Source organism: Phytophthora parasitica (genome assembly GCF_000247585.1).
Source record: "Phytophthora parasitica INRA-310 unplaced genomic scaffold supercont2.40, whole genome shotgun sequence".
Lineage (NCBI taxonomy): Eukaryota > Oomycota > Peronosporomycetes > Peronosporales > Peronosporaceae > Phytophthora > Phytophthora nicotianae.
Window position 1 is genome coordinate 601,127 of NW_008649026.1, and position 22,789 is coordinate 623,915.

General features: G+C 47.6%; 7 protein-coding genes across 7 annotated transcripts; 3 read left to right on the forward strand and 4 right to left on the reverse strand.

Moving 5' to 3' along the window:
- Positions 1-908: 908 nt before the first annotated feature.
- PPTG_23517 (hypothetical protein) lies at positions 909-1,226 on the reverse strand (the record flags this gene model as incomplete). Its single annotated transcript, XM_008911187.1, has 2 exons — positions 909-1,088; positions 1,215-1,226. The coding sequence occupies 2 exons, from the start codon at positions 1,224-1,226 to the stop codon at positions 909-911; spliced, it is 192 nt and encodes a 63-aa protein (XP_008909435.1).
- A 1,765-nt stretch (positions 1,227-2,991) lies between these two features.
- Positions 2,992-3,447, reverse strand: PPTG_14194 (hypothetical protein; the record flags this gene model as incomplete). The annotated part of the gene is made up of 1 exon (XM_008911188.1): positions 2,992-3,447. One exon carries the CDS (start codon positions 3,445-3,447, stop codon positions 2,992-2,994), a length of 456 nt encoding a protein of 151 aa, XP_008909436.1.
- Positions 3,448-4,966: 1,519 nt separating this feature from the next.
- PPTG_14195 (hypothetical protein) lies at positions 4,967-5,492 on the forward strand. The gene has a single exon (XM_008911189.1). The coding sequence runs from the start codon at positions 5,009-5,011 to the stop codon at positions 5,369-5,371; it is 363 nt and encodes a 120-aa protein (XP_008909437.1). The 5' UTR covers positions 4,967-5,008; the 3' UTR covers positions 5,372-5,492.
- An 871-nt stretch (positions 5,493-6,363) lies between these two features.
- On the forward strand, positions 6,364-7,584 carry PPTG_23518 (hypothetical protein). Its single transcript, XM_008911190.1, has one exon. It carries the CDS (start codon positions 7,015-7,017, stop codon positions 7,414-7,416), a length of 402 nt encoding a protein of 133 aa, XP_008909438.1. The 5' UTR covers positions 6,364-7,014; the 3' UTR covers positions 7,417-7,584.
- Positions 7,585-8,148: 564 nt separating this feature from the next.
- On the forward strand, positions 8,149-9,218 carry PPTG_14197 (hypothetical protein). The gene has a single exon (XM_008911191.1). It carries the CDS (start codon positions 8,284-8,286, stop codon positions 9,121-9,123), a length of 840 nt encoding a protein of 279 aa, XP_008909439.1. The 5' UTR covers positions 8,149-8,283; the 3' UTR covers positions 9,124-9,218.
- A 7,005-nt stretch (positions 9,219-16,223) lies between these two features.
- PPTG_23519 (hypothetical protein) lies at positions 16,224-16,505 on the reverse strand (the record flags this gene model as incomplete). Its single annotated transcript, XM_008911192.1, has 1 exon — positions 16,224-16,505. One exon carries the CDS (start codon positions 16,503-16,505, stop codon positions 16,224-16,226), a length of 282 nt encoding a protein of 93 aa, XP_008909440.1.
- Positions 16,506-20,466: 3,961 nt separating this feature from the next.
- Positions 20,467-22,081, reverse strand: PPTG_14199 (hypothetical protein; the record flags this gene model as incomplete). The annotated part of the gene is made up of 3 exons (XM_008911193.1): positions 20,467-21,640; positions 21,721-21,900; positions 21,973-22,081. The coding sequence occupies 3 exons, from the start codon at positions 22,079-22,081 to the stop codon at positions 20,640-20,642; spliced, it is 1,290 nt and encodes a 429-aa protein (XP_008909441.1). The 3' UTR covers positions 20,467-20,639.
- Between the last annotated feature and the right edge of the window lie 708 nt (positions 22,082-22,789).

The window sequence follows — 22,789 nt, forward strand, 5'->3', positions numbered from 1 at the left end:
AAGTCAACACGAGGCGGATTGAATCAAACGGCGCATGCGATGTCGATCGCCTAGTTGAGGTGTTCACTAAGGATCCTGGTAGAGCAATAAAGTGGCCAGTGGTAGATAAATTTGAGGTGCTAGACGATGGAGTAGCAGTTCCAGACTGCCGAATTGGGCAAGTTGTGGCTTGCCGTCTTTCTCCTCACGATGGGGTCTTCATCTGGACGGCATCCTTTGTGGATGGAGGTAGAACGGAGTATAAGGTGGAGGAACTCGTACACGCCATACGTAGAGCGCGCGATATGAGTGCCTCTGTCTAAAACAAGCGTATAATGAATTCGGATTTTCTACATAGAACACAACAGCTTCTCAGAGTCGAAGCTCTGGATTCCTATGGACATATTATAAGCAATGAATTTCTGTCGTCTTAAGTTCGCAACAGGTATTCATGTTCGCAACAGAAATTCACCATTCATTGGTATGTAACACACGTTCAGCATTTGAGCAACAGATATTAATTAACAGCCAAGCTTATTCAAGGTATTACAATACTACATCAGGAAAGACATACTCCGTCTGGAACATGTTTTGGATAAGGACAAAAGGGCAGGGAGTCCCTATTCGAGGGGAAACATGAGCGTTGAACGGAAATTATGAAAAAGTCGGTAATATGGTCGTTCGTATGATATTTTGTGCATCACAAAGGCATGGAGTGCGAAGCATCCCTTTCGAGGACATTTCTCGTGGTTGTTAAGCGAATTTCAGGCCGAAGCCACGCTGAAATCAATGGTGATCGATTCGAATGGAGTGTCTGCTAAGGGTTTGTACGATATTTTACTGGGCACGACAATTCCGTACCTAGCTCCACCCATTACACAGTGACCGCAATGCATTCTGAAAGCTCGTGATGACGGATGTAACTTTGGTCATTTTTGAATTTGAATCGGACGGGTAGATGTGATATCTGCGTGTTCGAAGGACGCCAGTCTGAGATGCGACTTGTTCTGTGTGACCGCAACTGGGATAAGGACTTTGGACATGATGCAGAGTATACTGGACGGATTCGAGTCTGTTTGGAAGGAGAAGTGGAAGATCGTATTCATATTCTGTAGAAGCATTACCTATCGAATATTAATACTATCACTGTAAAAATGTGACCGTGCAATTAGTCTGGATTAAATTTTCTTCTGAGTTTCACTAGTCTGGGCTTTCAATATTCAGTAATTGCGTACCTCACCCTGCATGATAACATGAGAATGTAGCTTATATCACAACCTTGTAGTTTGTATTATATAACGGACCACCATTGCACCTCAAGTTATCGTGTTATCATATTAGAGTATGATTGTCGGAGAAGAAGACGACATGATTCGATATGTTTCATTTCAACATCACAGATTGTTTCGACCTGGAGTCGAAACTAATGGAGGCCTGAAGTTGTGTCTTCACGATGAAGCTCAGACATTTTTATGTGTATTTTCTGGGGTTTATAAGCAGAGTTTTAGTAGGCGAGTCATTCCAACCCAAAACTACTGTGGAAATATATCCCCAGAAAGCCAAAATTACTCAACTAACTCTCAAACTTTGCAAATAATTCCTGTTGACTTTGATACTACTCTCTTTTAAGATTACCACAGGATAGTTGCACCCAATATAATCGGTTTTCCTGGTAGTGGTTTGGTTAAGAAGTACGTTCAGTCCCACAAGGATTAGTTAGAAAGTTTGACCTATGTGGCACACACCATTCCTACCCATAGAAAATCCAAGTTTAGTCCGTTAATATGTAGAGTCACGTGCATGTTTTCTGAAAGGCTATTAACACCAGGAGGGGAGAGGGGTGGTTAGTGGATAATATCCACTGGATATTGAAATGCCCTTCGTGGATATATTATAATATAAAACTAGACTCGGCCTGCCAATGTGATGCTGACGAAGCTCACTTGATGAATGGATCAAAAAAACGAAGGCAAAATAGCAAGGAATTGTGTATTTGTGCAAGTCGGAGTATGAGTACGATTGAGGTGCGGCCGCTACTTGACCAATTAATCAACCTGGCTGACCCACGACCTGCTATCGAGTCGTTAATGATGGTGGACTCGATATGACGCTCAGTCGCTCAAGGGGCAGTGTTAGATCGGCGCAATCGACGTGTAGGCACTTGGCCATGCGGTCGCTTTTACAGCACGGGGGGCCAAGTGACGTGGCGGGTCGTGGTCCAGCTTTGGTTTTGCAATGGTTTCTCTTGACGCTGAGCGCGGGTCTGGACGTTGGTTGGACGAGTTCCGCGCAATCAGGCTTGTACTTACATTACGGCGAGGGGGGGGGGGGGGGTCATGTTGCGAAGCCGATACAACGTCGGTTCAGACGATGAATTCTTATGTCATAGATGTAAAAGGGTGTGAGACCTCTGTAAATTCGACACCACAGTAGCGAGAGGTGTCCCAAGGTGAAGAAGAGCGACTACCGCGGCACATTGAGAAAGCAGAAGTGAGAATCTCGGCGTTCGACTGATGGGAATTCGCGAGAATTGAGTTGGCAACTTTTTCGTGCTCTCCAACTCCGGGTAGACGATAGTATGTATCTTATAGTATATTAGTGATGTCGAACTACTAGGATAGTAGTAAATCAATAGTATAGTTTCAGGTACAAAGAATGGAAAAACACAGTAAAGCAGTGAAAGTATCTTGATAACTGGTATAGTGATATTTGGCTTCGGAATGCATATTACTGCATTTGTACAATTTTCGATAAAACAATAGTGAGGGTCTTCGGTATTTTGACTCTCTGCGGGTTGATGAGGATAGCGGGCGCCCAGATATTTATAGTACAAAATTGCCATAATATGCTGTCGACAAATAAAAGCCAATATTATTGCGTCGATTTCACGGTTGGCAGCAGATAATCACATAAACAATAGTAACTACCGGCGTGGTATCGACAGCAAATAGTTAGACATTACAATTAGTGTATTGGGGACCCGGGGGCAGTGTTGTCATTTTACATGCCTTTTTACTTTGAAGTCCGGATTAGCGCAAGCTCACCGAACAAACGCTCACATGTTGCCCTATTAACGGCGATGGACAATATTGTGAGAGCAAGCACAGGAAGTTTGCGGTTCGTTTTCGTATTCTTCGCGTACTCCAAAAACGTCGACACTGCATCGCTGCTGAAGGCGGCAGAGCGTGAAGTTGTATAACTTCCCTGAATCCAATCGAACATTTCACCACGTAACCCGCTGTCATCTTCATTTACAAAGCGACGATAGTAATATTGTGCAAATTGACAAACATCGTCCAGCTCGGTAATCACAGTTGGTGGAAGATTTCTTGCTTTTACGACATATTCAGGACGAAGAAAGAACCCCAGAATGAAGAGAGGTTGCTCGCAGGCATTCCAACGAGCTTCCGGTAAGTCTGTGAGAGAGTCACCCATCTCCGTATACACAAACCCGCGATAAATATCCATGAATGAAACAATTACATCTGACACTGTAGTTTCATCCCTTTGGAGACGGAATGAAGCAGTACATCATGGCTGAACAATTTTCTCCGCAGTCTCCAACTTCGTCCAGAACTCAAATTCGAATATTGTCCGTGAGATCCGGGCTACCCCAATATGTGAAGGCCATATCTTCTAAGGCGTACACGAAGTAATGACGCAAAACAGGCCTACATCGAGTTCCACCTAGTTTCACATAGCGTGAAAACGGCAAAACTATCGCCATAGCACTTAGTCATTGCTTTAGTAGCCCGAACCATCTATTTAGAAGTAGAAGCGTTCAGAAATTTTTCAACTCCTGCGGCTTCCTTGGAAATATTTTTAAACGCTGAGTTTAGAATGGCTTTCACCAGATGGTTAACGTCGTGTGCGAAACAACGTGTGAAGGCGATATTGGCGAAGCAAGGTGCCAATATACGACGTACCCGGCTACATTGTCCGGTGCTGTCAGTCACAGTTGCACCTACTTTCCACTCCGATGGCAATAGCTCGTCGATAACCCCTTCCATCTGCTCAGCAAGCGCAAGGCCGTCATGTCGATCACCACTATCCTTTAAATCGTAAAATAAAATCCGTCCAAACAATGCAATTACACACCCCAGCGTATGCAGTTTCGCAATCGTTTCCCACACATCCGACAAGAAGTTTACTCTTCCGCCACTTCGATTCTGAATCGCTCGCACACTGCCACGTTGCTCCATCGAGTGCAGCTCGACGTATTCATTTAATACTTGATCGCTTAGTACATGGCAATGCGAAATAGCTCCAATCCCTCCACAACGAACATTCAAAAAGACTAACAACCGTCTCAATGACATCAGCTCCACAAACGAGTCAGGAAAAAGGCTTTTGCTTGATATTCCAGCAGCAAATGCCAGAAAACCATTTTTCACCGTCACTAAATTCCGGTGGCGACGTGCATTATTGTTTATTGGGACCACCGTGCTGACTCAAGTTTGTATTGTCCTCGCTCAGAAATGCGTTCCCAGAGTGTAGTAAGAGAAGTCCGACAAGTGTTTTTGCCAGGCTTCTTTACGTCCATAGACATGTGTCGGAAACGGTGTCGTTGCTCGGTCTTTGACATGAGCCGCATAGCAGTATTTATACACAGTCCACCACATGGTCTTGTTACACCGCTCATTTAAACGGTAAAAGTTTCTACTGAGGGCACTAGGAGGGCGTCCACGCTTGGCCAGGCATGATGAATCCTGCAGCCCAGGCAGTAGATCCATTAGAGCGTTGTAGCTTCGTCCACAGGTGCAGCAGCGATGATAGATAGCAAATGTGATAATGAAGCAGCGAGATCTAGCTTCAACACAATCTTTTTTACGTCAACAATGTGAGAATGATTTACAAAAATGTTTTTAATGTCGTATCAAATCCTTTATACGTAAAAATCAAAAAAAAAATGTGAAAACAAAAATACCAACACTGCCGCATAGTTTTCTTGTTGCTATTTAGGTTGAAGTTGATTTATGTGGAGCACACTACTCAGAAACAATCTGAGATCGTACAAGTGCTAGTTGCAATGGGGAATGGTCCGAGCAAGGGGTACGTGCACTCGAACAACGACTACCAACTGGCCATCGAGGCCTCCAAGGAGCTCGAATATCTGCTGGAGAAAGAGTTCAATGCACACGGCCAGGGGCTGCACGAGAAGGTTTCGTCCGTAGAGAGCGCTATCCCGGTGCCCACTGTCCGATCCATCCGCTATGTAGCAACGCTACGCAACCGCCTGATCCACGACCGAGAGATGAGAGCGCTGCCCGATCGTCAGAAATTCATCAGCAAGTTTGACGACGCCATGGTGGAGCTCAACATCCTCATCGACAAGAAGCGACTGGACGCAGGTGGAACGCACACCTCCGATCCAGGATGCGTCATCTCCTAAATCATCTTACGAGAGTCAGGCCAATACAACATTCTGTATACTCTTCTTAGTCTTGCATTGCTTACTTTTTGGCCTGTAGGATCTCAATCTGGTTAATCAGAGTTCCTAGGTACTTGCTACAGTCCTCCTGGGTCGTTAGTGGTGAGCACATCATGTACAGCACGTTACCCAGCGAGCGAGCGTACACGCCGTTCTTACGCAGGACGTGGATAAACTCAGCAGCTTCAGTGGATGCGTATCCGGCGTTCTCAGACGCTAGCTCCACACACGCCACTGTACCGATAGCGAACGTACGTTCAATGTACGAACGACTGGAGAGTTCCTTAAGAGCGTTGACGTCCCAATACGTGCGAGTGGCGTCTTTGATAGGCCCACTGGCATTGTTGAAGATCTCGTACATATCCAGCGCCGTCACGGCAGCAGCACAGCCCATCGGATACGCCGTGAACGAGTGCCCATGAAGCAAAGCTTCGCCCTTGGAATCGGCGTAGAAAGTGTTGAAAACCTCCTCCGAAGCAAGCGTAGCAGCCATCGGCACCACGCCACCAGTCAAAAGCTTAGCATAGCAGGCGATATCCGGGTCAACGTCAAGCAGATCACGTGCAGATTCCACTCCTAGACGCCACCAACCCGAGAAAACTTCGTCGTAAATAACGGGAATCTTACGAGCACGACACTCCTGTACCAACATGCGTTGATACAGCGGGTCCACCAGGAACATTCCACCGGAGCCCATCAGCACAGGCTCAATCAGTGCTGAACCCACACGAACATTCTTCTCCTCCGTCTCATCGATCATCTTAGACACGTGTTTGCGGTAGACATCAGCCAGCGAGCTCTGGTCACGCTTAGAATCGAACGCAGCGTTCAACGACGGTAGCTTCTCCTCAGTCTTGGCGCTACCAGCAATCTCAGGGTCGATAGAAACCACGTACTCGCCGTCACGCAGAGCCATTGTCGGGACCTTGAGAAAGACTCCTTCTGGACGGTACCAGGGGTGCTGCTTCTCGTTGAACACGCTCTTCTCAGCTACGTTCATGACTCCCAATGTATCGCCGTGGTAGCAATTGGCTTGAGCCAAAGTAACCATCTTGGAACCTGTGGCTTCATCCGACATAAACTCACCGTACTCCAGCTTATGGTCGAGCACATACTTCCGGAACGCCATCTTCAGAGCCACCTCGACGGCTGTGGAGCCGTCGTCCGAGTAGTAAACACGAGATGCCCAACCTTTACCAACCGATGCGAGCAGCTTCTCACTCAACTGTAGAGCTGGTTCGTGTGCGTTCTCCGGGAACATGACGTGGCCGTAGCGACCTGCAGCGTACGCCAAAGCCGTCGCCATCTTCGAGTTGCCGTGTCCGACACCTTGTGTCCACCAACTCGCACAGGCATCAAATAGAGGCTCCACCGTGTTGCTATCCGGACGGTATACACTGAACTCGTCCCCGTGGGCCGAGTCGATCATAGAGAGACCGCCAGCCTTCTTATGTTGTGTGAATGGCCACCAGAACACTTGCTCAGCGCGCTCTTCCATGCGTTTGAAGCTTTCCAGTCGAGTCTTGTGGAACGACTTGAGTGCTTTATTAACATCAGCAAACACCTTGTCATGATCCTCGAACCACTTGTTCAATGGCTCAGGCATGGGCGGAACAGCGTTCATAGTGAAGATCGGGATTCCGAGCTCGCTTGTGCGCGGCTCAAGTGCCGCTTTGTTGTCCAGACCGTCTTGTTCAATCAAGCAGATCGCAGCCACGTCGTATCCACGAATCAGTAGTGTTTCGAGTGCTGACATAGTCGTAGAGATTCCACCGAGCTTGCCGTCGCCAACAAGCACCACAGGGAGCCGCATGCCGCGATACACATCCACCTGGAACCTCATTGAGGCCGAGGGACTGCATACTCCTCCTGCAGTCTCTACAAGTACTAGGCTGTCTGCAGCTTTTGCTCCATTGACCTGGTTAATAGCCTTCAGCTTGTCAGATAGCAGCTCCAGTAGCTTCTCGTCGGTGATGGTGTATCCCTCCATCTGCGCCGCGAGATGAGGCGACACGGGGTTCTTCCATGAGAACAAAGTGGAACATTGAAGGTCCCCTTGTTTCTGGTCCTTAAGCAGCGCGTGTTTCTCGATGAAGGAAGCATCACCGGGGAAGGAACCGGGGATGTCGTCGTCGGTACCGGTTTGAAGGGGTTTAATGTACTCAATGCGTCCACCATTGCTAGCTGCGATGGTAGCGGCGCTGCGACAGATACCCGCGGACACGATCGTCTTGCCAATGTCGGTATTGCTGCCGAAGACCTGGAACACGGGTGTGTCAAGGTTTACAGAGCTGGCGCCTTGGGTGCGCAGCTGTTGCTTCTGCTTGGATAGCGCGTCGGCCCCCAGCTGCGTCTCACGCACTCCAATGTGATACTTCATGACGGAGGCAACAGGCCGATGTAGCGAGGGGCGACGGAGAGCCTTGGAGAGCATCATGGAGGGCTTGGGAGGTAGACAGTGGATTGGCGACTGAGTGCGTGCAATGATGGATGCGTCATGGAGTTGATTGCGCGTCAGCCTGTGAAAGTTAGTAGAAACCAGGGATAGACGGAAGACGGTTCTAACGGGGAATATAGTGAAAGAAGTTCTGACAATAAGCTGATGTGGCACACACGATGTTAAACGGCGGAAGTGGGGCGAATTCGGGACGTAGTGATGGACAGGACACCGAAATGATGCATCGAATCGTCCTGTTTGCTTCAAATGCAGCGACCGTGTGACGTCAATGAGGTCACTACAACGGGGTTGTTTGACGTGTGATGCACGAGGAAGTGCAGGTTTCAATACTCTCGCTTACCTTGTGTACCTAGTAGGTACCTACGACGCTGTAACCGCGCAGTTTCTCGTTCCTTTCCTTTTGCATAATCGTGGAATGCTAGACATCAATGCCGAGTCCAACAGCGCAGGAACTGTTCGAATCAGCGAGACTCAGCTGATCAAGCTGCTTGTTTATTCATCATGGTCGCTGTTGTTCTGCTCGAATGCGACGTCAACATGCCGGGGTGCGGATTTTTATCAAGCAATTCTCAGATGGAAATCAAGCAGTTATATTTTTCGGACGTTTCTCAAGCAAGTTAAGGCAATTATAGAACAGCAGTCAGACCAAAGCCTAAAAAAAAACTTCTGTTGTTGGACATTGGTCGTTTTTCAAGCTTCAAATAAGACTCTAGCGACCTCAACGAACATCGTGGCGATGAGTTCCTCGTCAAGTAGAGACGATAGCTACGACAGCTACAGCAGTGACGACGGATACGGAAGCTACGACACCACCGATGAATTGGGTTTATGGCATCTATTCGACAGTGGCGACGACTGCGACGACTGCGACGACGAGGAGGAAATTGTAGATCTGGGAACGTTCGACTCAAAGAAAGCGGCAAGGCTGCATGCAAATCGTGCTCAGAACGTAAAATACCGATTTTTGACGAACAGTACCAGCACACTTCGTAAGACCTATCAGTACAGGTGCTCTTCTCATGAAGATTGCGAGAGTGTGATTCGAATTATAGTTTTGAATGGAAGATCCGAATGTTCAATGACTATGTCGGGCCGCCACGGTGATATTGTCAGCAATTCACCTCGGCAAGGCATAGACAAACGTATCGACGACGACGTGAACGCCATATTGGTGGGTTCCACCGGACCAAAAGCAAAGCAAAGGTTTGGAGGAAAACGTGCCTGGTCAAGTGAAGTCGTACGCACTCGACGGTAAAGTTTACGTGTGGTGATGTGAATTCGAACACGGTGCGACTGAATATTTAGAAGTGGAGGAACTTGCACACTGCATTGAAAAGGCTGCACTAGCTAACAACACAATTATTCCATCAGCATGAAGTACTGATAAAATTAAATTATTTAAGTACATTATTTAAGAAAATATTCACGATTACAATGGTACTAGTTTTAAATACCGTAATTCGGTTTGATAATTTAGTATATAACCGAACTCAAACAAGTTGCTTGAAAAACGTCTGCAGATTTGCCAATTGCTTGACAAACGTCCAAATTTGCTTGGAAAAATTCTTTTCCCAACATGCCGCTGAGAGCTGGAAGCATACTACTCAGCTGACGAAGTGAATAGCGATAGCCACCGCAGAGATGTAGATTGTATTCGACTATGATAGGGATACCTATGTTGGTGGGCGTCTACATCTTTGATTCATCAAGTATACCGCCCTTGCTTTCACCACGCCTTCTATATGGAACGGGCACTGGACGATATAGTAGCTAGTGAAGCATCCAGGAAGGTACTGACTTTAAACTGCCCACCGCTGGCTCATTTCCTTGATGCAACTTGTCATGCTGCGTCTAGAACGTTAATGTGTGTTAACGGTTAACCCTTGTCAGTGTTTTCCTGAATAATCGGCCTAGTTACTACACAAACCGCTCCAAACCAAAATCGCTTCGTTAATTGCGCTTTTTGTCGCCTAGCAAGAAAGCCAAAGCGAACGGCAGAGCTAGTTCTCACATCGGGACGCTCAAGGTTACGGTGGATTTACCGGCTTCCACTACTCAAGCTGTTTATCAGCACGACTCGCAAGAAGTAGCAAACTTAACTGGCAAAAAAGTGCATGTCGACTATTGATCGCCGCCCTCAGTCGCCGGTGTTGATTCTCGGAAACTCGCCGCTTTTGATTTTGTTGTATGGCGATAGAACGCCAGACTCCATACGTCACGCTACCCACTTGGGCCTTTCTTCTCTGAGCTTGTAGACCCTGAAGCCTCTGTGATGGTGGAATGCAGAGCCACATGTAGAACACGGCGGCGTGTTACTGGTACAAGCTGCACGCGAGCACACCCCATTGGATCCGGACGCGGTGACAGCGGCGGCGTGGCCTGCGGGTATTGACCAGTGGACCTTGAAGGACGACGTTGTATGCGTATACATGAACCAGGAAGGGGGAAAACAGAATCTATAAACCAACGCACTTTTGATTTATCCACCTCACGGAGAAGCGTCGTGTAACACCACATCTTCTAATAGCTCCTACAACCCGCAGCCAACACACTTGGAGCGTGCTCCGACGGTGTATAGTGAAGCACATCATGATCAATATCATGATGTTGGCATGAACAGCGTTCAGCCGTATCATAAGAAGACACGTGCGGACATTCAATGACACGGCTGCTGCTAGACTTGCACTTGAGTGCTACTAGAGCAGGCTCTGAGGGCGGCTATCCCTGGACTGCCAAGGTGGCAAGCGAGGGCGCCCGCAAGTTAAACTAGATAACTCACTTTTGCTTTTGCAATCTGATCAACAATACAAGTTGGTCTTCGCGGGAGTTCCAGCTCCCAAACTGTTGTTGACACATCAGAAAGTTAACTTTAGTTCAAGTGTGAACAATGAGAACTCGCAGCGGCCGTCAATTTCACGTTAACCAAGGTACCAGGTTGACTGAGACGACTGAAACGGCTGCTACGACAGCGATACCGGTGTCCTCCTCGTCGATTGTACCCCCGTACGTGAACGACATCTCCCATCCTGTCCTTGTCAAGTGGAAAAGGGAAAGGCAGGAGTATGAGGACGCAATCGAAGCTCGGTGCGCTACCACTGGCGAAGACAAGTCGAAAGCTCTACGGAGCGTAAAGAACTCGTTCAATCGGCAACTTTTGAAAACTCTCTGCAAGTTTGAGTGGGGGGCCACCGTAGAGAAGATCACGGAGGACAGGATTGTGTCCGAGTTGGACAAGGTCATTGGTAATGTCATGAATGACGTCATTCTTGATATTGACTCGATTTTTGATGCAAGGTTGATGATGGACCTTGATCAACGAGACGTCAAGGCCCGTGTCCTGAACTATTTCATGCTGTGTGATGAGATCATTCTGGAGAACGGATTGGTGAGTACCTTTGCTACAGCAACAGGTATTAAGGAAAAATGCCGAGTACTGAAGACGCATTTAGCACCTGCGGCCCTACGTGATGCAGTAGATAGCCACCTCCGACTTGTGGACACTACAAGCAAATCCGACGAGAATGCTCTGTACGTCCTCGTGAAAGAGAAAGCGCTTGAGCAAGCCAAGGTGGACCAATTACTGTCAACACGCAGGCAGTAATCAAGCTGGAAAAACAGTGGAGGAAAGCCCAAGGGTGGTACTGATCGTGGCTCACGTCAGAAAAGTGAACAACCATCACCAGGCACGAAAAGGCGTAATAATGACGACCAACCCCGCACTGTCCTTGCAATGAAGTCGTCGTCAACTTCAACGGTGAAAAGCAAGCCACGAGCAGGATGTTTTCACTGCGGGAAAGATCATTGGCTCAGTGAATGCCCCGATCTTGACGAAGCGGGAAAGGAAGCACTTCTCGCTGATAAGAAGAACAAGAAGAAAACCTTTACTGGAAATGGGAATAAGCGAACCCGTACGAAGCGTGTGGAGAGTACTTCGACCACGAACGCGCAGGATCGGCCTACCGTCGTGCTAAATGGACTCCTTGAGCTGCCTTACTGCGCTGATAGTGGGTCGGACTACCTCACGAGAACATGCTAATCGACTTTGCGAGCTTGATGAGAATATCGTCCCTGTGGAATTGTGTAAGCCAATTGAATCGCGTGCAGTTGGGGGTACGATTTTGACATCGACCCGCGCTATCTATGTGATCCTCACATTAAATACGGCTGCGGGACCAGTACGATGCCAAGACCAGAAGCGATGCCTGACCGTGCAGTCCGACGAGGACGAGTTTCTGGTTGGCAAAACCTTTTTAGCTGAGCTTGGCATAAATGTGGAACGTCAATTAGAATACCTTGCAACGCGTGGAGATGATGATGAGACCTTTGATGAACCGGAAGGTATGCCGACCTGTAAACCAACCAAGGAAGATGTGGTAATGAAGGTAGTGGATACTCTGGTGTATGACATAATTGACCGTGGCGTTGTGGATGAATACACCACGACCAGACTGTACATTGTTCTACGCCGTTTTGGAGGCTGGAGACTGGAGGTTGGTAATGATCCACCAGCCCGAGTTCCTCCTCTGAAAATCCGACTAAAACTCGGTGCAGCTCCCGACCGGTGCAAAGTACGTCAATACAGCCAGGAAAAATCAGAATTTCTCGATGCTTTAAACAAGAAGCTTGTTGAGTTGGGGTGGGTTTATGAAAACCGTGAGAGTCGCTGGTGTTGTCCAGCTTTACCGGTTAAAAAGCCCAGCACTGATGATTACCGACAAACCGTGGATTATAGACCGACAAATGCTCTTACCGAGCCTATCGCTGGTGTGATGCCGAGTCTTGTGGTGGCGTTGGAACACTGTAGGGGAATGATGTACTGCGCGATGTTTGATTTCCTCGAGGGCTTCTGGCAGCTCCCATTGCACGAGGGTTGCAGTGAATTTCTCTCGTACATGACCGACCGTGGCGTGTTCACGCCAACTCGAGTTCCACAAAGAAGCACCGACGGTGCTCTACACTTCCAACCGACGGTGGAAATGGTTCTAGGCGATTTGGTGAACACAAATGTCATCGTGTGGATCGATGACCTCCTCGTTTTTGCAGAAAGTGCTGATAAATTGGTTGAAATTATTGGTGCCGTACTTCGGAGACTGGACGAGTTTGGGTTTATCTTAAATCCAAAGAAGTGCTCTTTGTTTCAAAGTGAGGTCCGCTGGTGTGGCCAAATCATCAACAAGGATGGAATCGGTCATGACTCGAGTCGCATCCAAGCTTTAAGAGATATGCCACCGCCAACGACCGCAGCCGAACTGCAGCAATTTCTCTGTACCGCCAATTGGATGCGCGCAGGTCTAGTTGACTACGCTCGTGTGGCAAGGCCATTACAGGAACGTCTCGACGCAGCCTTGGGCTGCACTAGAAAGACCAAGAGAGCTGCAGCAGGTGTGCAAATCGACTTGACAGTGGAGGAATTGAAAAATTTCGATGCAGTAAGGGAGTTGTTGGCACATTCGGCGACGTTATCATACCCAGACTCAACCAAGCAGCTAGTACTGATGTCGGATGCCTCTGATTCAGACTGGAGTCTAGTTGTATCGCAAGTGAGTCGGTGGAAGCCGCAGATCCCGATCCACAAACAGGACCATGAGTTGATGGTCTGTATGGGAGGCAGTTTTATTGGCTCAGCTCTTAGCTGGAGTGTTATCGAGAAGGAATCATTCCCGATCGTTCACGCGTCTGAACGACTGGAATATCTATTGCTTCGACCGCAAGGTTTCAAACTATACTGCGACCACCGGAGCATCGTCTACCTCTTCGCTCCTGGCAAGGAGTTAAAGAAGCATGTGCGAGGGAAACTCCTACGCTGGTCTACTAAACTATTGGAGTACCGATACTCTATAGAGCACTATGAGGGGATTCACAACGTGACGACGGACTTGATCTCGAGGTGGGGCGGCAAACCACTCCCAACCGCGCGTATTCACTCGGCCAAGAGGTTCACACGAGCCAATCGCAAGCGTGGTAGCGGTTCAAGGGCTAGTCTTTCGCCTCCACCGCTACGCCCACTGAACCAGGACAGCATCCTCTGGCCTACAGTCGAGGAGATTGGCAGCGTGCAATCACTGCACGACGCACCGAAGGGTGCAACACTGAGTGGTGATGAACTATGGCTTATGAATGACGTGATTTGGATACCAAGTGGAGCTCACGATTTGACTCAAAGACTTATTATCGTCGCTCACTGTGGTAGAAACGGACATCGCGGCATGCATGTGATGGTGAACCACATACGCCGGTTGTTTTACATTTCTGGCCTCACAAGGATTGTACGTGAATTCTGCTCGTAATGCCTACTCTGCCTACATGTGAAAGGAAGGGTAGTGATCCCCCGACCTTTTAGTGAAACTCACTACACCTATGAACGGAACGAGACACTACACTGGGATTTTTTGACTCTGGGTGATTCTTTCGGCACCTCTCGCTACACGCTCGTATTGAAGGATGAGGCAACGCACTTTACGGAGCTGGTGGCTTGTGATAGCCCTACTTCTGAAGTTGCAGCGAGTACCATTTTGGACTGGTACAGTCGTTTTGGAGCACCTAGGGTGTGGGTAAGCGACTCTGGATCGCACTTTAAAAGCAAGGTGGTATCAGAACGTGTCCGAAGGCTGAAAGGTCGTCAAGAGTTCGTGCTAGCATATTCACCTTGGAAGAACGGCTCAGTAGAGCGTGTGAACCGGGACATCCTGCAAGTACTGAGGGCACTGACACTGGGGTACAAAGTCAGCTTGGATGACTGGCCTTACCTACTTCCGCTGGTGCTGTCCAGCCTAAATCACTCCCCGGTACCGTCGCTGGCTAACCGAGCTCCAGTTCAGCTATTTACGGGACTCCCATGCCCCAGTGCAGTAGACACGGTGTTTTTTCCGGGAGGGTAGGGTGTAACTACGCTGGACCAGCCAAAGCCAAGTACCGTAGAGCGTCTCAACAAACTACGAGAGAACATTTGCAACATGCACAAGCCCGTCAAGGACGAGCGACAACGCCAGGCCAAACGGTACCGGCTACGACCACACTACGATCAACCAATAAACTTCTCTGTCGGTGATTACGTCCTACGTTCCCGTGTCGATGAGAAGCTATATGCAAACAAGCTACGTGTAATGTGGGTCGGTCCGTACCGTGTGGTTGGCAGTGTGGACTACTATTTCACTGTGGAACATTTGGTCAATGGAAAAAGAATGGACGTACATCCATCTCGTCTAAAACTGTATGCAGACGACTCGCTCAATGTGACAGAGGAGCTTCTCGACCACATTGCCTCTCAAGGGACTCTGCTGGCCGTAGAGGCGATCGTAGATCATCGACTGAAAGCAGACGTGCAGGCTTACGAGGTGAAGGTGAAGTGGCTTGGTCTCGAGCCTATCGAGGACTCCTGAGAGCCCTTGAAGACCATGAATGAAGATGTGCCACAACTTGTGCTACAGTACGCTACTCATACTGGTGATGCCACCTTCGTACGCGCTACATCAACAACTATCGATCGCTAGTCGCGCCAACCTCCAACTCTGTCTAGGGCCGGAGTTTTGGACACTTCCTGTTCAACCTGATTATCAACTTGACGAGGATTTGCACCTAAGAGCGGACTGCGATTGGATTGGGGACGGATACTTATCAAAACACTGGGAGCCTCACCAAGGAGCATACTGGCAAAGTTTGGGGTTACAAAACGAAAAATTGCCAATGCAATTTGGATTTGAACATCTCAGCTTCTGTGATAGGATGACTATCCTATGGAACGACATTCATTGGATGAAATTGGACCATTGCAAATCTTCGGAAAGTGAACCTGCAACACTGCAACGTGTTGAAGCTGATGGACCGGCTTTGACGACACATGCGACGAGGCATGTTCGACTAGACAACAATTAGAATCATAAGGACAAGTATTCGCGACGTGTTGCTGGCGGCTATAGGAAGCTTGGGGGGGGGGGGGGGGCAGTGTGATGGTGGAATGCAGGGCCACATCTTCTAATAGCTCCTACAACCCGCAGCCAACACACTTGGAGTGTGCTCCGACGGTGTATAGTGAAGCACATCATGATCAAAATCATGATGTTGGCATGAACAGCGTTCAGCCGTATCATAAGAAGACACGTGCGGACATTCAAGGACACAGCTGCTGCTAGACTTGCACTTGAGTGCTACTAGAGCAGGCTCTGAGGGCGGCTATCCCTGGACTGCCAAGGTGGCAAGCGAGAGCGCCCGCAAGTTAAACTAGATAACTCACTTTTGCTTTTGCAATCTGATCAACAATACAAGTTGGTCTTCGCGGGAGTTCCAGCTCCCAAACTGTTGTTGACAAGTCACAGCCTCTGCAGTTTCAGCAATAGCATAAACTCTTCCTTTTCGAGATCATGCCGCGTTGCTTGAGCTTGTGCAGATACTTGATGCTGCGCGTAGCTGCCTGAGCATTCCTAATCTAGCGCCGTTCTTCGATTCCCTCAGTCGAGATGACACCATGTTCACGGAGTCGTCGCTGTCCGGAGGGATGATGTTAATTATATGATTGCTATTCTCCATATTCATAGCCGCAGTAGCACTGGAAAGAAGCATGTTTGGTCCTACCCGCAACCCCAGCGCACCATTGCCCTCTGTGAATTGAGCGTTGTTAACCAGGTAGGACGTTTCGCCCATCTCTTCGTAGTGTGATAACTGCAGGTGTGTCACAGTCCTGCGAGAGTTCGGTCAAGACGGATAGGGTGCCAATGCCAGCATTGTCCAGGTCCTCCATTGTTGGTATGTTCAGTTGTCTATCACAGACAGGATTGAAAGCCAGTCATTGTTATTTTTGATCACATGGTGATCGATGCCACCTGTTGTCGGGAACTTATTGCCCAGAGATGTGGAAATAAAGGTTGTACATTTTAGAGCAAGGCAATCAATTATTGCATTATCTACAATCTCAAAGGTAGAGATTGTCGAAAGCTGTATGTGCACTGTTCATCTACGCTGCCGTCGTCACGAGGGCTGTAGTTTAGTTCTTATTTTCTCTGTGCACGCCGACCCAAGCGTAACCCGTCGACCAGTGCATTCCTGAAAAAAAAAATACAACCCCGAATAGTGAAGCTACTCCTTCGGAGGCTCATAAGTACTAAAGGAAGCAAGCGAGTGGCGAATTCCCTCGATGATGAAAGAAAATGCAATTCTCCCCGGACAAAAGCAGCATATTATATGCTTCGACAACCTTAAATGCAGGATAGGGGAAGCATTTAATGAAGGATATAAGCTAGTTGACACCTTCAGTAGTTGAAAATGTGACTGCACCCATCCTACTATGGTGTCGACTTGGCGGGTAGGTACGATCATCGAAGGGACAGATCACCTATCGCATGGGTTGGCATTGACACAATTCAAACGGCGGATCATAGAGTTTATGGTGTCGATTAGCCATGCTGATCAATATCTAAAACCATATTGTAGATTGTGTTGAGCCACTAATCAATATTGCATCAACAATCGCCCATAATCTTACAATCACAAAACGATTTCCCCCAGCTCTGCTTATTGCCTTGCAGGACTATTATAGCTCCAAACTTTTTCCAACACCTATTTTTACAGTATGCACCTGTACTTGAATTTTGAGTTTTAACGTGATACAGTATTCTGAATAGTATCACGCGTAGAAGCTGATAGTATACGTAGAGGAGCTGTTTCGTGCGTTGGTCCCAGTGCGGTTATATAAACAAAATATAAACCTTTGTTTGGACCAGATTTATTTACCGCTCCTCAAAGGAAACTGGCGTTGAATCCTCGTTACTTTGAGCTCACAACCCGCACAGTACTTTAGGCAGTCGACTTCCTGCAAACTCTAGGGTGCTGTCACGCTCAGATTCATGGCAAAGGTGCCTACTACTCCGGTCTTATTGCGCAATATAAAATGCATCTGGACGAAAATCTGGACGAAACAGCCCTAGTAATCCTTGATCACTTGTTTATTGAATTGTTTTTTGCAGCACTTCGCTACAGCAGTACTGCCATTGGATCTCATCGCGGTGACAGCGAAGCAAAGACACCAAATGGAACATGAAATTGCCACTTTATTTGTTGTGATCTGTGGTAAGTTTATTACATGTAGTACATGTGTGACGTAACCGTCTGTTGGATATTATCTTTCGTCTGTTGGATTTTTACAGTTTTGCTAGACTTTGCGCAGCCTTAACCAACTTCCACGTTGGCTTAATGCCACTGCGGGCTCGCGATAGTGACCATAACGGAATCGTTCTCTTAAGTTACGAGTCTATGGGCGAGCGTGTCCGAACTTAGCAAGCAAGAGCCCAGCGTCATTATCGAATGCGCCAGCAATTGCGATCCGCCCTGCGCCGTACCGACCTCGTGTATCGGCGTCTCAACGCGATACCCAGTACGAATAGGATGACCAATTCTCACATGCTTTGTAGGGCGGATATTGCCAGCCCAGGTATGCTTGCTTCTAGCTTTCTAGTTAAAAAAAATAATGCATTTTGGCACTTACTGCACTAAAGGGGTTGGAATGTGACGTTCACAGTACTTCGGTCTTCATCCCCTTGTCTAATTGATGGCAAGTTGAAAAGTCAGGAGGAGTCTATTCTACCGGAGGTGGTTGCACTTCCATACAACTTGATTTGTATATAGGCAGTATCCTATTGTAGCAGCTCGTAATCCCATAAAATTTAATTTTTTGGCCACCAATGAAGCTAACTGTTTTCATAGGATCGTACTTATCACAGAAATAACACGCCGAACCAACATTTCTGGCGAGATGTCAACATTAGAAAAAGTTGAAATGCGATATTCATGTGTCTGCTATCCGAAAACATAGTCCGTTTTACACAGATTCAATATTTAAACATTGAATCTGTATTTAAATGTTTTTCTACGCAAATGGCGACAGGACAGCTTTTTGAGAATGTTATCTAATGGATAACAATATGTTGTGGTACTAAAGTATGGATACAGAATATACAATAAGAGAAAAGGAGGTCCATTAGCCACACTCCTCTAAGATCGATAGTCCAATAATGTTTTGACATTAAGCAGAAGTCCCAAACTTCATTCGAGACGCCAACCCCGGGTAGTAATAGAATAAATCTGATTGGAGGAAGCATTAATAGCCCATTTGGTCGTTATAAAATGATATTTTCCAATACATACCTCGACTCTTTATTGCTGTCTATTTCAGTAAGCTCTAGTAAATTGTTCGCAGGCCGAGCAGCCCCGAATGTAGCGGCAAAACAAGCCAAAGCGCGTATTTTTTATTTTTATTTTTAGAGATATTGGGTTCTAGACAAAAATTGTAGTCGGAATTTGCCTCTTCCAACCATTTCGCTGTGTAGTGGCCCTACCGCTGGTAAGGTAGACCATGCTCTGATGCAGTTTTATATTTATCTTTACGTGTCAATGCTTGCTTCGCAAGCTTCAACGGCTCGCAGTGGGATTATATCTATAAGGGTAAAACTGGTTCAAACCAACAGAAAACGATGCATAGATTCAGCGCAAAATTCTATATGTTAGTCTTTCTCTTGGTAATTCGTCTCGGAGATTTGGTAATTTCCGTTTAGGCCGTCTTTCGGGCTAGTTTGTACTTTTCATTAAATTGTCGTCGTGAATAAGGGCGTGCTGCAGGATGGCACCAGGTTGATTGTTCATTGCAGCGCCTCCGCTGCCTGGGTGCGGGCGTTTTGGTGCCCCTTCGTATTGCAGCAATGACTTCACCTTCAGCATGTGTATTATAAGAGCTGTTAACCGAGCGTCGATGCCGGGATATCGCTCGGCAGCATCAGATTTTAGTCGCTCGAAGAGCTTCAGAGCTAGACTGTCAAAGACGGCGGACTCTGGCTAGAGTTTTGTTGATCTTCTCGTCTGGGATCGATACTGTCTGATTGGTTGTGTTCCACAATAGACCGAGTGCCACCAATTCCGTGCTCCATTCTGGAAATTTGTTTTCATTAATTGACCGAGGTCCCTGCACCACTAGCATGGCGTGCCGGAGGGTGACTTCAGCAAGATGAAGTCTGTCGCCGATGTCGAGCCCGCCTACGACAAGGTCATCTGCCCATTCGAAACCAAAACAAAAAAAAATGGTTCGAAATCACCAGAATCGGAAACCGTGGCTGGAGAATTGGTTGGTATCAGCCAAGATATAGCTCGAGCATACATACAGTAGAACTACGGTGACCCTGACCATCCAAATTAAGCTCCCAGATGTACCACCAAGATACCCAATTTTTCTACGGATGCTGCCATCCTAAACACTTGTTCTGCTGCAATCCGGAGGTGTCGATACGCGCCTTTTACGTCGCCTTTTAGTATCCGAATGTGCCTGGGCCCCCGTCTTGAGCTAGATATTCAATGCGACGTGCAATTTTGTGACAGCTTTGTAGGCTTTGTATAGCATAACGTCATGCTTGATTTGAGGGGTGGTCGAAGCGCCGGTGGTACGTGAGACCACTTTGCTTTGATACCGGTGTACCCACGCAGTTATCGGCGGCAGTGAATACGCATTTAATATTGGGACCATATCGATACTCAAAACAGTGATGTCCAAAAATGTACGGGAGAGCATTGCGGAAAAAAATTAAACCAGCAGTATGTATTGAATTATCAAGTCACCTAGCAGTATGGATTGCAATGCCGAAGATGCTTGCAGTATGTATTGCAGTACTTGGTAAATTACGACTCCGTTGTAGAACGTGCTTTCATGGCCTGCGATACCATGTCAGCATTCCAAAGGCGCCTGTTATGCTTAAAAAAAAGCAAGTTAACTGGCGTCAAACGTTTTCTTGGCGGCCGCTAGACGTGCTTTGCGCTACTGAATAGCCGTTCCGCAGATGCAGAGGTGCCGGAGATGAAACGTAGATCTACATAGTCCTCGCTTGTCGTGAGCCGCTGGCGCTTTCGGTCACGTAAGAGACTGGTGTAACTGTGTTTGCTTCCTGTAGACCTTTCCAAGGCAGGTTCTTGAGGCTCTGGCTGGCGTAAAAAATGGCTTACTTGCGCCTTTTCGCCATCCGTAAGCGATTCTTGTTTACCACTAATAATTTTGACGCAGGCTTTCTCAAAAAGAGGATTGTGCATAATTTCTGCATCAGCAGCCAGGTAGTCACTAAACTCAGGAAAGTCCTCCACTATCATCTGGAAGGTTTCATGAACAACTACAATGTGCTGGCCTTGTTTCTGTAGATCCGTCATAATACTTTTGAAGTTCTCGAGGGTCGGCAGGACTTCTTTGATCCGATCCGAGTCTGCAAGACGAATGGGGTCAATGTCGTCGAGCTCCTTAGCTGCGTTTTCGATGCTCACAAAGCGCTCCAGCATTTTGTAAGTAGGGGACCATCTAGTACCGTTGCGTTTGAGTGGGCAATGGGGTGTAAGCAGGCGAAGTGCTCCAGCCACCTTCAAATTCCGTAATTGAGAAACCAGCTTGTCGATCCGTTCTATAGTCTTCTCCATAACCGGTCGACGAGCAAGCAAGGTCTTTACGGCCAAGTTCAACTTGTGGCAGCCACAGCCGATCAGTGGAACGCCCACCATTTCTGCGAGCGACTTATTAGTCGCACAATTGTTGATGATGACTGAGGGTGATGGTATGGATTTGCCGTAGATAGACAGGACGAACTCCAGCAATTCGTAGTACTCCTCCGCCGTGTAGTGCTTCTCGTTTAACGGGGTTGAACACCCAAGCAGGACCTCCCTGTACGTGTCGTTCTCCATGTACGTAGCTATTACGCATATGTAGTGCGTGGAAACGTCGGTCCAGCCGTCCATCATAATGCCAAAACATCTGGGAGGGTCTTCCGAATTGAAGCTTCAACAAGGGAGACAAGCCGAATAATGTAGGTGGCAAGGCAGTTGCTGAAAATTGAGTCATGACCAGCTAAAGAGCGTGTCAGGGGGTTATCCACCTCGGACAGCGGCATGTTGCGCATAATGACCCATTCTAGCCACCGTAAAACGCTAAACGCCTTGTCTGAGATGTACTTTTCTCTTGTAAAGCCGAGCGGGTTGAACTGAGCTTTCTTTGGTGTCGTAAACTTCTTCATATAGTCAGAGCCTACACAACTGACGAGGTGCTACCGCAAGTTAGAGTAACCAGTCTTCCACATCTGTCTCGCTTTGGACGGACACTTGGGGCACTGATACGTGACGTTCTTGTCGACGACCTCCACGTCGAAGAAGAAGATCACCCCCTCCGGAATTGAGCTAGTCGAGAAGGCGGCCTTGTTAAGAGCCATGGCGGAGACGAAGACGGGCTGGAGGAAGTGGTGCAAATAGCAGAATGGTTCAAAAAGTATGTATTTGAGTTGGTCAAGTGTGTATCGACAACTGAACACCACCCATTCTGCAGCGCGGACGAGACACCGGTTAGGTGTTGGGCTCCAGTACAGATTGCAGTCTCTAACCGCCCTGCAATATGTATTGCAATTCCCAAACCCTTGCAGTACGGCATTAGCGACTAGTATTGCGGCAACTCCAAAAATTGCAATATACTTTTGGCCATCACTGACTCAAAACCGCACGAGCATCGAGCCACTGGTACCTGCGTCCACCCGCAATTTGACTTGTGAAAGTGCTGTGCGCGAGTCATTTGCGAATAACACAGCAGGTGTTAATCATTATGAATCACCATACCGATCCGAAGTACGGCCTCAAACAAACATCGACTTCGTTGAAACAGAACAGAATAATTATACTGCGTACATGGATCTTGTCGGGCGTCCATCAAAGACTGTTACAGATGTAAATCGGCATTCAGGTGACAGGGCAAGAATGTTTAGTGCTGCTAGTGACCATTCATTGTGTGACGGGGTCACACAGCACCTTTTGCAGAGGAAGTTTATTTCCTCTAGAGTATACAAACTCTAAGTGAACGACCGTTCACGTGTCCCTGGTCTGAGGGGACGAAGTACTCACTTGAGGGTACGATTAAGACTGATTTTTAT

Bases quoted from the DNA above. Each gene is read 5' to 3' on its own strand.
- PPTG_14197 (XM_008911191.1), top strand. From the start codon at position 8,284: ATGCTAGACATCAATGCCGAGTCCAACAGCGCAGGAACTGTTCGAATC.
- PPTG_14195 (XM_008911189.1), top strand. From the start codon at position 5,009: ATGGGGAATGGTCCGAGCAAGGGGTACGTGCACTCGAACAACGACTAC.
- PPTG_23518 (XM_008911190.1), top strand. From the start codon at position 7,015: ATGGGCGGAACAGCGTTCATAGTGAAGATCGGGATTCCGAGCTCGCTT.